This window comes from Rana temporaria, chromosome 2, assembly GCF_905171775.1.
Source record: "Rana temporaria chromosome 2, aRanTem1.1, whole genome shotgun sequence".
Taxonomy (NCBI): Eukaryota; Metazoa; Chordata; class Amphibia; order Anura; family Ranidae; genus Rana; species Rana temporaria.
In genome coordinates, this window is record NC_053490.1 from 131,575,876 (window position 1) to 131,589,632 (window position 13,757).

General features: G+C 41.6%; 1 protein-coding gene across 4 annotated transcripts in view; it reads left to right on the top strand.

The window, feature by feature from the left end:
• Positions 1 to 13,757, top strand: part of DNAJC14 (DnaJ heat shock protein family (Hsp40) member C14) — a 40,520-nt gene that overhangs the window by 9,657 nt on the left and 17,106 nt on the right. For 2 of the 4 annotated variants that reach the window (XM_040341059.1, XM_040341060.1), the window contains exons 2-3: positions 9,537 to 11,021; positions 12,465 to 12,571. In XM_040341059.1, coding sequence (XP_040196993.1) covers positions 9,606 to 11,021; positions 12,465 to 12,571 — 1,523 coding nt within the window. In that variant the 5' untranslated portion in view covers positions 9,537 to 9,605. The remainder of the gene's footprint in view (positions 1 to 9,536; positions 11,022 to 12,464; positions 12,572 to 13,757) is intronic. The other 2 variants (XM_040341061.1, XM_040341062.1) reach the window with 1 other exon arrangement.

Consider the following 13,757-nt stretch of genomic DNA (forward strand, 5'->3'; position numbering starts at 1 on the left):
AAGTGGACTTTTGCTGCGCTATTTCAGGACAACAAAAGTGCATGAAATGCTATTCCCTGTTAAATCCTTTGAAACTGTTCACATTGCAGGTATGCTGCATTTTGAAATGTCTTGCATGCTGCATCTTTGAAGAAGTTTTCCCAAAGCATACCCAAAATAAGTCAGTGGGTATGCGTCAGTGTGAAAGCACTCTAAAGTTGCGATTGGAGCAAAGGCGCGTCACCGGTCTTTGACAGGTAATGTGAAAACTGTATTTTTGTAAATGTAGCAGTATAGCGTGGTAATGCCCTGCTGCTGCTTTATAAGTGAGGCCCTCGGGAAAACCAGCTAAGTTTGAAAATTTTGTATTTCATTGTTAAGCCTGCTAAATCTTAATGTAAATGAAATGTTCATCTTGTATAAGCCCTATTGTTTGCTTTTGAGGCTTGTGTGTTTGGGTATTGAATGCAGCTGTTTGCCCTGTGTTCTGCAATGTGAACCGACACTGACTGCTTCTGCCTGTGGGGCTCATCAAATATGGATTGTGCCAATTGATTTCCATGTGACTTTAGACTGAGAAGTGGAGTTTCCAAAATTGGATATCAGTAACTCCTCTGCTTATTGCACATTAAATGGCAATTTTAACACATAAGTATAAGAGATGCACTTAATTTTTTTTTTATCATTGTAGTAATTTGTGTAATGAATTTTGTTGACATGTGGTTTATTCTTAGGGGAGTATTAATAATAATAATAATAATAATAATAATAATAATAATAATAATAATTGCATAGTGATTTGCCTAGTGAAAGTACATGTAGTGTTCTGTGCAAATGGAGCAAAAAAACATTTTATTGGCTCATTTTCTGTACTGGATGAATGTGTTCCCCATTTATTTTCTGTGGCTGGACCTCCCGTTTTTGAAGATTGAAACCACTGGTTCTCACTGTTAAATTGAGGATTCAAACTAGTGATTCATTGAATATTGCCCTGGCCAGTGTCCATTAGCTGGCTCAGACTTCTGTGATAAATAATAGTAGACCTTTAGAGGGCAGCATCTACTCCCTAATTCCCCTTGCGACAAATGAACCCAAAAGTGATATGTATTATGTTGCTTCCGGTTTCACAGCTGGTTAACGTAGTCAAGGTTGCGGCTAATCAAGCACAATCCGGGCTTGATTATCTGCAGTGGAGGGCAAAGGGGACATTGTGGGTCTAATAGGGGAACTCTTACCCATGGTCTGTTTCCTGATATAGGAAAAGACGATCAATGACGTCACAAGTCCAGCCCCGCCCCCCCTACAGTTAGAAACACATATTACGTCACACTTAACCCCTGCAGCGCCCCCTAGTGGTTAACTCCTAAACTGCAATTGTCATTTTCACAGTAATCAACGCATTTTTATAGCACTTTTTGCTGTGCAAATGACAATGATCCCAAAAATGTGTCAAAATTGTCCAATGTGTCCGCCATAATGTCGCAGTCACGAACAAAATCGCTGATCGCCGCCATTAGTAGTAAAAAAAAAAATGATTAATTAAAATGCCATAAAACTATCCCCTATTTTGTAAATGCTATAAATTTTGCGCAAACCAATCGTTCAACGCTTTTTGTGTGTGTGTGTGTGTGTGTATATTTTTTTTATATATTTTTTTTAATATATATCTTTTTGGGGGATATTAAAAGTATTGCATTTTGTTTTTCAAAAATTTCGCTCTATTTTTGTTTTATAGCACAAAAAATTAAAACCGCAGAGGTGATCAAACACCAAAAAGTGCTATAAAATGCATTGTTTACTGTAAAAATGATCCAATATCATGTTTGGATTAATTTAAAAGGTCATTTCATGCTGGAAAATTATTTACAAACTACCAGACTGTAACCTGTAGGTATTAGGTTGGTAATAAATTAAGATAAGCAAGTTCAAGTGCATATGAAGATTGTGAATACAACTTGACATGAATAGCACCAAGACAGTTGTCAAAGTTAACTTTCACAATGACTGTTGCTGTTATGGAAATCGAGATGTCTACAATTAACTATCCAGAACGAATGTCAAGTATCCTTAGGACAGTCACAGGTGTAAATATTAAGTGCAATGTCAGGTGACACGTGGTGATGAATAATGGCAATCGTGGGAGAAAAGAGGCTGAAAAGAAAGCAAATGGTATACAGTGGAAATTGGTTCTCCTGTTGATTAACACATAAAAATTAGGGCTTAATGTTTAAGTCTATTCCTCAATTTTTCTGAAATGGTGTAGTGCATCCAGATGTACCAGAGGGTGGTGAATTGTTTTTCCCCACGTATCCAGTTCTTTAGCTAGCTTTTCCTCCATTAACATAATGTCGTTAATTGTGTCCGCCCAAAGCGATAAGGGCGGAGTAGATATACTTTTCCAAAATCTGGAAACAAGCTGTCTGGGGAAAGAAAAAAAAATCTTAAAAGGCTTGTTTTCTGAGATTTGACCGAGCCCGGTAAAATAGTTTTAAAAGCTATAGCAGGGGAAGGAGTGAGAGACCCATTGTAGACATCCATGTATAACTGAGAAATCATTGACCAAAACATACGGATTCAATCCCAATCCCATCAAATGTGCGTTTCTCTCTCCATACGGCAATGCCAGCAGATATCCGAAGATGTAGGGAAGATCCGGTTAATAGAAACTGGGTCGCAGGGCCATCTGGAGAGGAACTTATTGTTTTTCTCTTGAGTGTAACCTGATATTGAGGATTTATGGGTGAAAAGAAATGCAGTGAGCCAATCTCCAGTAGGGATCTCAAACCCCAGCTCCCTGCACCACAGTTTGGTATATGTGGGAAGTGTGCTGTGAATGTGGGCCAAGATTAATTTATACATCAATAGAGTGTGGCAGGATACCTCTGAAAGAAGACATAAACATTTGAATTCCAGCAAGGGTCTTTGTACCTGACCAGATTTGAATAAAGATTTACAGTTGGTTGACAATTGGAATTTCTTTAGCCAATTTTATAGGAGGAGAAGTGGTATTAGAATGGGCCACAAAGGAGCCCTGAGATGTGCGCACAAAAGAGCGTGCAATAGGCCAAGAGGATCTGTCATCTGTATCATAAACTGCTATCTGTCTGCCCTCCGATTAACGCCGGGATATCAAAGTTTGTTGATCTGTGATCCATTGATCACAAACCTAAAGAAAAGCTAAAGTTAGAGGGGAAAGTGTAAAGAGGGGTCTGTATAAATTATGATAACTCCAGAGGAGGGCTCGCAAATCCACAGGGGACATATCTTGTTTGACTATGACAGGCTTTTCCTAAAGGGCGGGGAAACCCCTACAGCAAATGGGGCATGATATATCTCAAAATCTGGAAGACCTGTTCTGCCACCTGATTTTAGGGTGACAGGAGTTTTTTTTTTTTTTTTTTAATATAGTCGAGAGTAACCGCAAATCCAGAAACTGGATCGCGCGAGAGCAGAGGGTTCGAAAAAAAAAGCAGAGAGTAATGCAATAGGTATGGCCTGAAATGGGTAACAATTTGGGCAAAATGTCAATTTTTAGTAAATTGACACAGCCAAACCACAAAAATCTGTAAATCTCCCCATCATTCCAATGACCGCCGTATTTGAGTAAGGAGTGGACTATAGTTGAGGGCATGTAGGTCCTGTGTACGTGCTGGGATCACAGTAACCAAATGGGTAATTTCTCTGTGCTGCCAACGGAACTGAAAATTAGCTTGAAGGGCAGAAAGAGTAGTGTGCGGTAATGAGAGGTTTAAGGCAGTGTTTCTCAACTCCAGTCCTCAAGTCACCCCAACAGGTCATGTTTTCAGGCTTTCCCTTAGTTTGCACAGGCGATTTAATCAGTTTCACTTCTGTAGTAATTACCACAGCCATTTCATCTGAGGGAAATCCTGAAAACATGATCTGTTAGGGTGCCTTGAGGACTGGAGTTGAGAAACACTGGTTTAAGGTCTTGGTTTTGGTGAGATTGAGCTTAAAGTTACTGAATAAGCCAAAGTTGCGCTTTCGGGTAATATGGAAGGGATACTAATATGCAGTTGGGTGACATACAAAATCAAATCATCTGCATTTAAAGATAATTTGCAATGGGCTGAGGTGGTGGTGTGGGTACCATTTTTATGGAGGGGATCAGATCTGACAGCTTGAACAAGGTGCATTTTATGCATTAAGGTGAAAAACCTTCTGTGCTGCAGGGTGATATGCGGCTGGCAATAATTTTGGCAAACAATTTTAATGTCTACATTTAATAGGAAGTAAAAGTGTAGTGCTGAATGTGAAAAATAGTGAAATGTCTCTATCGCTAAGTGATGTATACCCAACTGGGTAAAACGTGGGAAAATATTATTGTTAAGTCCACATCAAAAACAATACATGTGGAAGTGTCCATCACAATGAAGTGAAGAGTAATGATGAAAATAACGTATAACCGTGTAGACCATCACATGGAAATTCTTTTCGGGTGGGTATGGTATGACCGAATACACTTACCGAAGTCGGTGGATCCGACTGTCAACGACAACGAATCAATTGAGCATGGATAATCCCATCGGCAAGTAGACACCGCTTATGTGGATGATATCAGGCACGAACATGTTCATGGCTGATGTGGCTGCTTGCCGATGGGATTATCCATGCTCGATTGATTCGTTGTCGTTGACAGTCGGATCCACCGGCTTCGGTAAGTGTATTCGGTCATACCATACCCACCCGAAAAGAATTTCCATGTGATGGTCTGCACAGTTATGTTATTTTCACTGTTGCGCTTCACTTCTACTACACACGGGCCGAAGGTTGGGTGGTGTTCATTAGAAACCTGCCGACATTCAGCCTGTGTGTACTGGAGACAGGCCCACAGAAGCTGGCCGAATGGGAAGGGACATGACCGAAAAAGGTCTGCCCATCGGCTCCTGTTCTGACTGAAGTGTTCTGGAGGGGGGGCGTTTCCTTCTTAGAATACAATTAGAATAGCGGAGGAGATCGCTGTACTAACGTAGTTGGCACAGCGGCTCCTCCTGAGCTGTCAGGTTTTTTTTTATTTCGTTCAGCCCACTGGGTTAAATGAAAAGAAAAGCTAGCGGTGTATACAAGGCTTGAGCATACATTCTATAGGTTCCTACAAGTTCCGTGATTCGAGGAGGCATATCCTTCATTCATCCACTCTTCCTCCAATCACAAAACATACATATGTGCTCAAGCCTCTCTCCGAAGCAGAAAGTACAGCAATCATAGAGCTGTACAGTAAAGCATAAACAATACAAAGACTTGTTTTCATATTTTAGGTGTCTTAGGTTGTCAAAGCTAACCAGGGTTCCCAACTGTTATTGCATCTATTCAGACAGGCCCTGACTTTGAAAAAAGCTTTAACCGTGTTAAACCCCTTGCCACTGCCCCCCAACACTCCAAGAAAATCAAAATGCCAGGAGGCGTGCTTTTCCCATCACTGATCTTGTTATAAGTGGTCACATAATTGGAAGCCCCCGATCGTAATTATGTATTGGAAGTCCCTGATCAGAATTATGTATTGGAAGCCATCTGTGACAGCTTAGTTACTGTCTTAAGAGCGACTAATGAGCACATTCTCGGCACAGAAAAAGCTGTGTCGTCCCCCCATAGACAAATATATGTGTATTGCTGGTGAGAACAGACTAAGGTAATGTCAAAGTTTGAGTTTAGTTATTTTAAAGATGCAACTTTAAAAAAAAATAATAATAATAATTGCTCTGTCGCACGAGCTACTGGTGAACAATGCTAATGGACTTGCTGACACATTATACAAGCATGGTACCATGTAACCACTTTTAGAAGGTAACTACTACAGAAAAGATATGGTACAGACACTGAAGCAAGCGCATGACAAGAAGTGGCTGAAGAAGGCTGCAGGAACTAAGATGGATGAAATAAGGAAGGAGTATGTAATAAAGGTTATGACAATTGTTTTATATTTGTATTTGGGCAGATTAACCACTTACCCCCCGGACCATATTGCTGCCCAAAGACCAGAGTACTTTTTGCGATTCGGGACTGCGTCGCTTTAACAGACAATTGCGCGGTCGTGCGACGTGGCTCCCAAACAAAATTGGCGTCCTTTTTTTCCCACAAATAGAGCTTACTTTTGGTGGTATTTGATCACCTCTGCGGTTTTTAGTTTTTGCGCTATTAACAAAAATAGAGAGCCAATTTTGAAAAAAATTAATATTTTTTACATTTTGCTATAATAAATATCCCCCAAAAATATATAAAAAAACTTTTTTTTTTTCCTCAGTTTAGGCCGATACGTTTTCTTCTACATATTTTTCGTAAAAAAAAATCGCAATAAGCGTTTATTGATTGGTTTGCGCAAAAGTTATAGCGTTTACAAAATAGGGGGTATTTTTATGTCATTTTTATTATATTTTTTTTTACTAGTAATGGCGGCGATCAGCGTTTTTTTTTTTTTTTTTTGGTATTGCGACATTATGGCGGACACTTCGGACACTTTTGACACATTTTTGGGACCATTGGCATTTTTATAGCGATCAGTGCTATAAAAATGCATTGGATTACTATAAAAATGCCACTGGCAGTGAAGGGGTTAACACTAGGGGGCGGGGAAGGGGTTAAGTATGCCTGGGTGTGTTCTTACTGTGGGGGGTGGCCTCACTAGGGGAAACACTGATCCTCGGTTCATAAATTGTATGAACCGAAGATCAGCATTTCCCCTGCTGACAGGACCGGGAGCTGTGTGTTTACACACACAGCTCCCGGTCCCCGCTCTGTAACGAGCGATCGCGTGTGCCCGGCGGCGATCGCGCCCGCCGGGCACACGCACGGGAGTCGGGGGCGAGCGGGGGGCGCGCGCCCCCCTAGTGGCGGCTGGGAGAGAGGACGTCATATTACGTGCTCTCGCCCAGCAGAGCCACCTTGTGGACGTATAACGACGGTGCGCGGTCGGCAAGTGGTTAAACCTCAGGTTAGGGGTTTGATCTACTTTAAAACAGGGCAATTTATTCTAGGTGTGAGGTTTAATAGGTTACATTTTTTTCATCCATCCTAGGATCAGAAACAAGTTCACATGTTATATTTAGTAACCTTGACATTAGATTCTGTGGAAAATGTTTTATCGACTGGAGTTCTGTATTCTAGGCTTCTCCTATAATAGATCTAGAAATCTGCAAGGCTCTCAGCAAAAATTGCCAGCGGAATGTTTGTACTGGTTTGGCCAGACACACCGAGTAGTAGAGACACTATTTGTGATTGTCCGGCACTTACTCTGATTCTCTGCCTAACCCTGTGTTATTTTGGGCCCTCTTCTAATGTGTAATTCTTTTAATGTGTTTCTGACCAGCTGTACACAAGTTGTAAGGGTGCTGGTAAAAATTGGTTACTATAACCCAGCAGACGACGTGACAGACACATGTACAATGGTGCCAAGTCACCTTCTATAAATACATTTCTTAATTTTTCATTCATGAAAGTGGTGCAAGATATGCTTCTTCACTAGAGGAAAGCATATTCAAAGTGCACAATAGATGCAGCTAATTTGTAGGAGGAAAATCTAGTTCATAGGCTTTTCGGAAAAGCTTGCTAGCTGTTTCCAGCTGGGGTGTTTTGATCCTGTTTTATTCCATAAATTGGCTGTCTGTGCAAGTGACAAGAATGCTTAAAAGGAAATGTTAAGCCAATCATTTGTTTTGATTTCTTTGAAAGCAATAAAACGTTGTCAGCAGGACAGGACATGAGGCTAAATCTCTTAACGGAGCTCTGGATAACCGTTCAGATTAGACATTGGGCCTAACCCTTCCCTACTTTATCCAAAGAAGATATATTTTGTCTGAGCATGGACGTTCAGTTTTCTGTACTCCTACGGTAAATGATCATGGTAAAGTGGAACTCCAAGCTAATTTTTTTTTCTATCAATTCACAGCGTGGGGAAAGTAGAAATTTGTTAGTGGAAGTAAACTTCCATCTTTTGCTTTTACCTATAGGTAAGCCTATAATAAGGCTTAACTATTGGCCAAAGCAATTGGGTTCACAGCCAAAATCACTGTCTGCGAGCCTGTTGACGAATTTGTGCTGTGTCCAACCACAGCGAAAGAGGTGTACGTTTGTAACCCCAAGAAATCTGGCGCGATTTACATTGCGGTGCCCAGGGGAGCTGCCAGCCAGCAATAAAATTGGCCGGTTGGCTAATAATTAGAGGACCCACATTTTGTGCTTGTTTATTTTTATTGATTTGCCAGTGTTAGTGATGGTAATCCATTACATATTTAGAAAGCATTTTCTTTTTTTTTTTCTTTGGTAGAGCAGCACTGAACACATCAATTTTGCTTTAACAACCGAGGACGTCATATGACGTCCTCGACTTTGTGCAGAAGCGAACACACATGCAAGTCCCGCCCACATATGTAAACGCCGTTCAAACCCCACATGTGAGGTATTGTCGTGCGTTAGAGCGTGTGCAACAATTCTAGCACTAGACCTCCTCTGTAACTCGAAAATAGTAACCTGTGGAGTTTAAGTACTGAAGTTTGGTGCCATTCCATGAGTTCGTGCAATTTTAAAGCGTGACATATTGGGTATCTATTTACTCAGCGTAACATCGTCTTTCACATTATACAAAAAAGTGGGCTAACTTTACTGCTTAATTTATGAAACGTTTTTTTTTTTTCCCCCCCATATAAAGGCGTTTGAAAAATGATTGCGCAAATACCGTGCAAGAATTTTTTTTGCAATGACTGCCATTTTTTTCCCTAGGGTGTCTGCTAAAAATATATATATAATGTTTGGGGATTCTGATTAATTTGCTAGCAAAAAAAAACTGATTTTTACATGAAGGAGAGAAGTGCCAAAATAGGCCTGGTGGTCAAGTGGTTAAAAGCCTTTTCACACTGAGACAGTTTTCAGATGTTTTAGGGGCTAGAAATGGCACCTGAAAAATGCCTCCCATGCTGCTGGAGTGTGAAAGCCTGAGTGCTTTCACACTGGAGTGGTGCGCTTGTGGGACGTTAGAAAAAGTCCTGCAGGAAGCATCTTTGGGGCGGGTTGGGAGCGCTCCCAAAACGCCCCTGCCCATCCCAATAAATGGGTAATGCTTCCGAAGCGCTGCAAAACACAGGTGTTTTTAACCCCTTCGGCCGCTAGTGGGTGTAAAAAGCATCTCACTAGCGGACAAAAAGTGCCACTTTAAACGGCGTTAAATCGCTGTTAAAATTAGTTTACTGCTAACGCACAGGCGGCCCCTTTGTGAAAGGGGTCTTAATTTATTTACACTTGTGTGCTTGCAGCTTTATAGGTATATTTTGATGCGCAAACTTCTTCTCATATTGTCAATGAGCAGCATGTCTCAATATCTGATCACTTGGCAAAGCACTTGTACGCAATTGAACTTTGTCCCTGGGTAACACCGGTCATGAACACATGAGCCGCGTGTGTGTGCAATGGCACCTAATGCTTGTGAATGAAGTTTATGAAAATTGATTGCTGGCGCTTTAACCTGATCATTTGACACACTGCTTATTTTTTGTCTATTGCCATTTGCTCTTTGAAGCTGATGTATGACTTATCTTATGTTTTCCATGCAGGACAGCTAAACAAATATGAATGCAGTAACCTAGCATGTGCCTCGCCCCTTGGAGGGACCAGAAGAAATCATGGACAAGCAAGCAAGAAGTACAGAACACTGCGAAAGCATGGCCACGGTCCATCGTCCTTGCAATAACACGTCAGAAAGTAATGGAGCAAATCTCACTAAAGGAAGAAACCATAGCCTTTCTGCAGATTTAAATTCAAAATCTGCATCTCAGAAAAATGGTAAAGGAACTCCAGAATCCACAGCAGGGTTGTACATAAATCAGAGATTTGATGTGCCCAAGCACAACTGCTTGTATGATTTTGACAGATCTTCACAAAACCAAGAAACATCTGAAGATATGTGGACTAAGGAGTTCCTTTCTGATGAAGCATCTAAAGAAAATCTAATTGGTGAATCTGGCTGCAGTTCCAAACATCAAATAGAGGAAAACAATGTTTGTGATTGTGGACCAGCACAATCCTTGTTCCCAGACTGTGGGCACATCAGTGATGGTATAGAGTCTGCTGGAGGCATATACCCTGATATTAGTGACCATATCTGTAGCCAAGACTTGGGTGATTTTTCTTGTTACCAGCAAGAATTATTAGAAAAAGTAGGCGATGATGAAGATCGTGGAAGGCTGGCAGAGGAGGATTTTTTGAAGCCAGCAAGTGGAAGAAGAGGCCGTAAAGGAAAATCTCGTAATAATGCAAGAGATGAGCTGAGAAAGGATGGCCGTCAACATCCATCCTCCAGCAGCAAGCACAAACTGGGTCGCAAGAAGAGCCGCGTGGAAGGGAAACACCAACTGAGAGCCTTAGTTCCTCAGCCATTATTGCAGGTTTCAAACTACTGTATACAGATGCTTATAGATTTTGTGCTGTGGATTGGTGAATATGTAGAGGCACTTGGCACGCAGCTATATATCCGGTTATGGTTGCCTGCTCATGACTTGCGCAATTTGAAAAGTCAGCTTTGGACCTTTGGTGTATGGGCACAGCATTGTACTAAAGACTTATGGAGTTTTGCTTGCGTTTGCTGTTTATGGATTGTACATGTAATGAAAATGTTATGTGCGTTATTATTCTCGCTGCTTCTTCTTTCCGTGGGCTGTGCTCGAGTCTGTTGGAACTATATTAAGAAAACAGGGGACAATCTTGGAGCAGACAGCAACTTACGATCCTGGATTTCCTCCAAGTTTCAGAGAGTCAGGGTCTTGGTGACCCAAAACAGGATATACAAACAATTTTTTAGTCGGCTGAAAAAATGGACAGGGAAATTATGGCCTTTGAAGTCAAGGACAGATAAAGACACCACAAGAGCCTCAATGGGGTCAACAAGTACAGGTCGCTTTCAGGCTAGAGATGAGGTGGAACGTCTTCTAACCATGGCTGACATTCCAGAGGAGGATTTAAACCCTTTTCAGGTTTTGGGAGTAGAAATGGATGCTTCTGAGATAGAGCTGAAAAAGGCGTATCGGCAGCTGGCTGTTTTGGTGAGTGCTGTATGATTTGCTTTTTTTACCCTTTTTTTTTTTTATCTTGTGCAGTACAAGGGATTTAGCAATGTGAGGGTAAAAAGATCTTTTTTTTTTTTTTTTTTTTTTTTTTTGATGTGATGGGTAAAAGTGACATTCGGGTGTCTTAAGCTGGTTCGAATCTCGGCTGAGATTCGAACCATGTATGTGCAGGCTGAATCAACTTTGGTACAACCAGCCTGCCATATTTTACGTGTGATGTATTGCTGTTATAGCTGCTAGCAGTTATCAATGTGTTCTCCTGGGGATGGCTCTCCATGCATAACCTCCCCAGTCCTCCCGGGAGAACACAGCGAAGTGGAATTTAGTGATTTTTTTCTTTCCTCCAAAGAAAAGAAAATCGCTCCGCCTATGGCCCGCTTTAGTTTCTTAAAGGGAGAGGCTGTGTTGCTATTATGGAAACCGTGACCAGAGCTGTCACAATTCTGTCCATTTCCATTCCCCTACCTATTGAACATTAAGGCTTTTAATTGCACTTTGTGGCCAATAGGAATGCAAAGGAAACAGAATATGTGGGGTCAGTATGACTGTAATGCCCTGTACACACGTACGGGTTTCCCAGAGGACTTGCCCAGGGGAAAGCCGAGAACAGGCTCTGCAGCTTTTTCCCCTACACACGGCCGGTTTTCCTGGCAGAAAAACTGCCATGAGAGCTTTGGCCGGGAATCCCGGCCGTGTGTATGCTCCACCGCAGTGCTTTCCATAGGAAAACTGGCAAAAAAAAAAAAAAAGACCGCCGGGAATCGTGTCAGGGGAAAAAAGAGAACATGTTCTCATTTTTCTCAGCGGTTTTCCTGACGGGAAAACTGTGATGGAGCATACACACGGCCAGTGTTCCTGGCCAAAAGCTGTCATGGCAGTTTTCCAGACGGGAAAAATGGTCGTGTGTACGAGGCATTAGTGTTGGTTACTGTTTGCTTAATAGTTACCTGGATTTTTGGGTACTGGGTAATTCTGCACACAAAGTAGGCATTAGTGTAGGCAGTGGAAGTTGCCTGTGTTCTTTTTCAGTAGACCGTTTAATTTCTGATAGAAATGCCCACCAGTTAATGTCTTTCACTCCCCAATTATACATATAATTTATATTTGGTTTCTGAAGCTACAAGGAAAGCTAACATACAGTAAATTGGCTTATCACATAACTTGGGCAATTGGGATCTTTTGTGGTCGGTTCCCACCTGATTTCTTCTATATAGATATGGCTTGCTATAGGCAGGAAGTTGCCATGAGCAGGAATTGCCTTCTGTGGAAAGTGTTGTTCTTTCACTAGTCTTATTTTTTACTAGTTTTATTTTTTTTCTTTTTTTTTTCTTCGGTTCAGTAAAACTTTTTTTTAGAACAACTTGATGAGTGTGTTGCCATTATTTATTGGAAGGAGCTGCACCTTCTTTATGTTGACAGGTCCATCCAGACAAGAACAATCATCCTCATGCTGAAGAAGCTTTTAAGGTACTAAGGGCAGCGTGGGATACAGTAAGCAACCCAGAGAAGAGGAAGGAGTATGAACTGTAAGTATGCTTCAGCATTAATGATTTATCACGTTTAATTAAATGATTTCTAGAAAACACTTTTTATATTTCTGAACATTTAGGCAGAAAATTTCCCGGAAAATAAAATGTATTTTTGTGCATGAAATGTTTTATTCATTCTGAAATGATCCAGTATTCTAAACCCTTCGGTATTTCCAGCATGCACAGACACTGCTTTGTCCATAATGTACAAATGTTTTCTGAAACCCAGTAGCTGAGGATTTGAACAATTAAGGCTGGGTTCACACTATTGCAATCTGGGTTTTCCCCGCATCCAATTCACATGTCAGGTTAATGTGACTGGCTCTCAATGGAGTCGGTGTTCTATCAATTTGTGCCATTCGTCAAAGTGCCCATGCATTTGTGCAGAACGGAAGGGGACTCCAGCTGATTTCCCGATCAGCTGGAGTGATGTCACCATGGCACATGCACATATTGTAGGAGGTTTTTTTTTGACAGGAGATAACCATTTTACTGGCACAATTAAAAGCGATGCAAAGAGCGTAGGGATACCGTAGTTGTCGGCTTGTGCCGGCTTGTGGGTCTGTTGAAGGGCGGGTTTTGTATGTGTTGCAACGCGCCGTTCAACACAGACAAAACACTGTAAACCCGCGGCGCAACAGCGAGGCAAATGACAAATGTGGTGTCCCTCCGCTGTTTGCATAGCATTCAACTGTGCCCGTCAAATGGTATCTCCCATCTAAAAAAAAAAGCCTCCTACGATGTGTGCATGCGCTATGGTGAAGTTAAGCCAGCTGATCGGGAAATCGGCTGGAGTGCCCTTCCGTTCTGTGCATGCACTTTTCGACGGGGGGCACAAAGCGACAAAACACTGGTTCACACAGCTTCAGGATGGCTGCGGAGTGGATTGCACAGAAGTCCTGTGCATCCTTTAGACCTGAAACGGTGAACAGGGACGCACCAGAACCCCTGCTGTGAGCTGCCAAGTGTGAACCCAGCCTAAAAGTCCAGTGGTGATCCAGCCTAAAAGTCCAGTGGTGATCACCTTATAATTTAACTAAAAGCTGTTCTGTTCTAAAGGCAGTAGCTCTCATTCTGTGCATTAAGATAAAAAGCCTGTATCTCCCCCCTCCTTTCCCTTATACTTACCTCAGCCTGATCTCTACCCCCGCTCCTCCCAAAAAGAAAAAAAAAAAACCTCTCG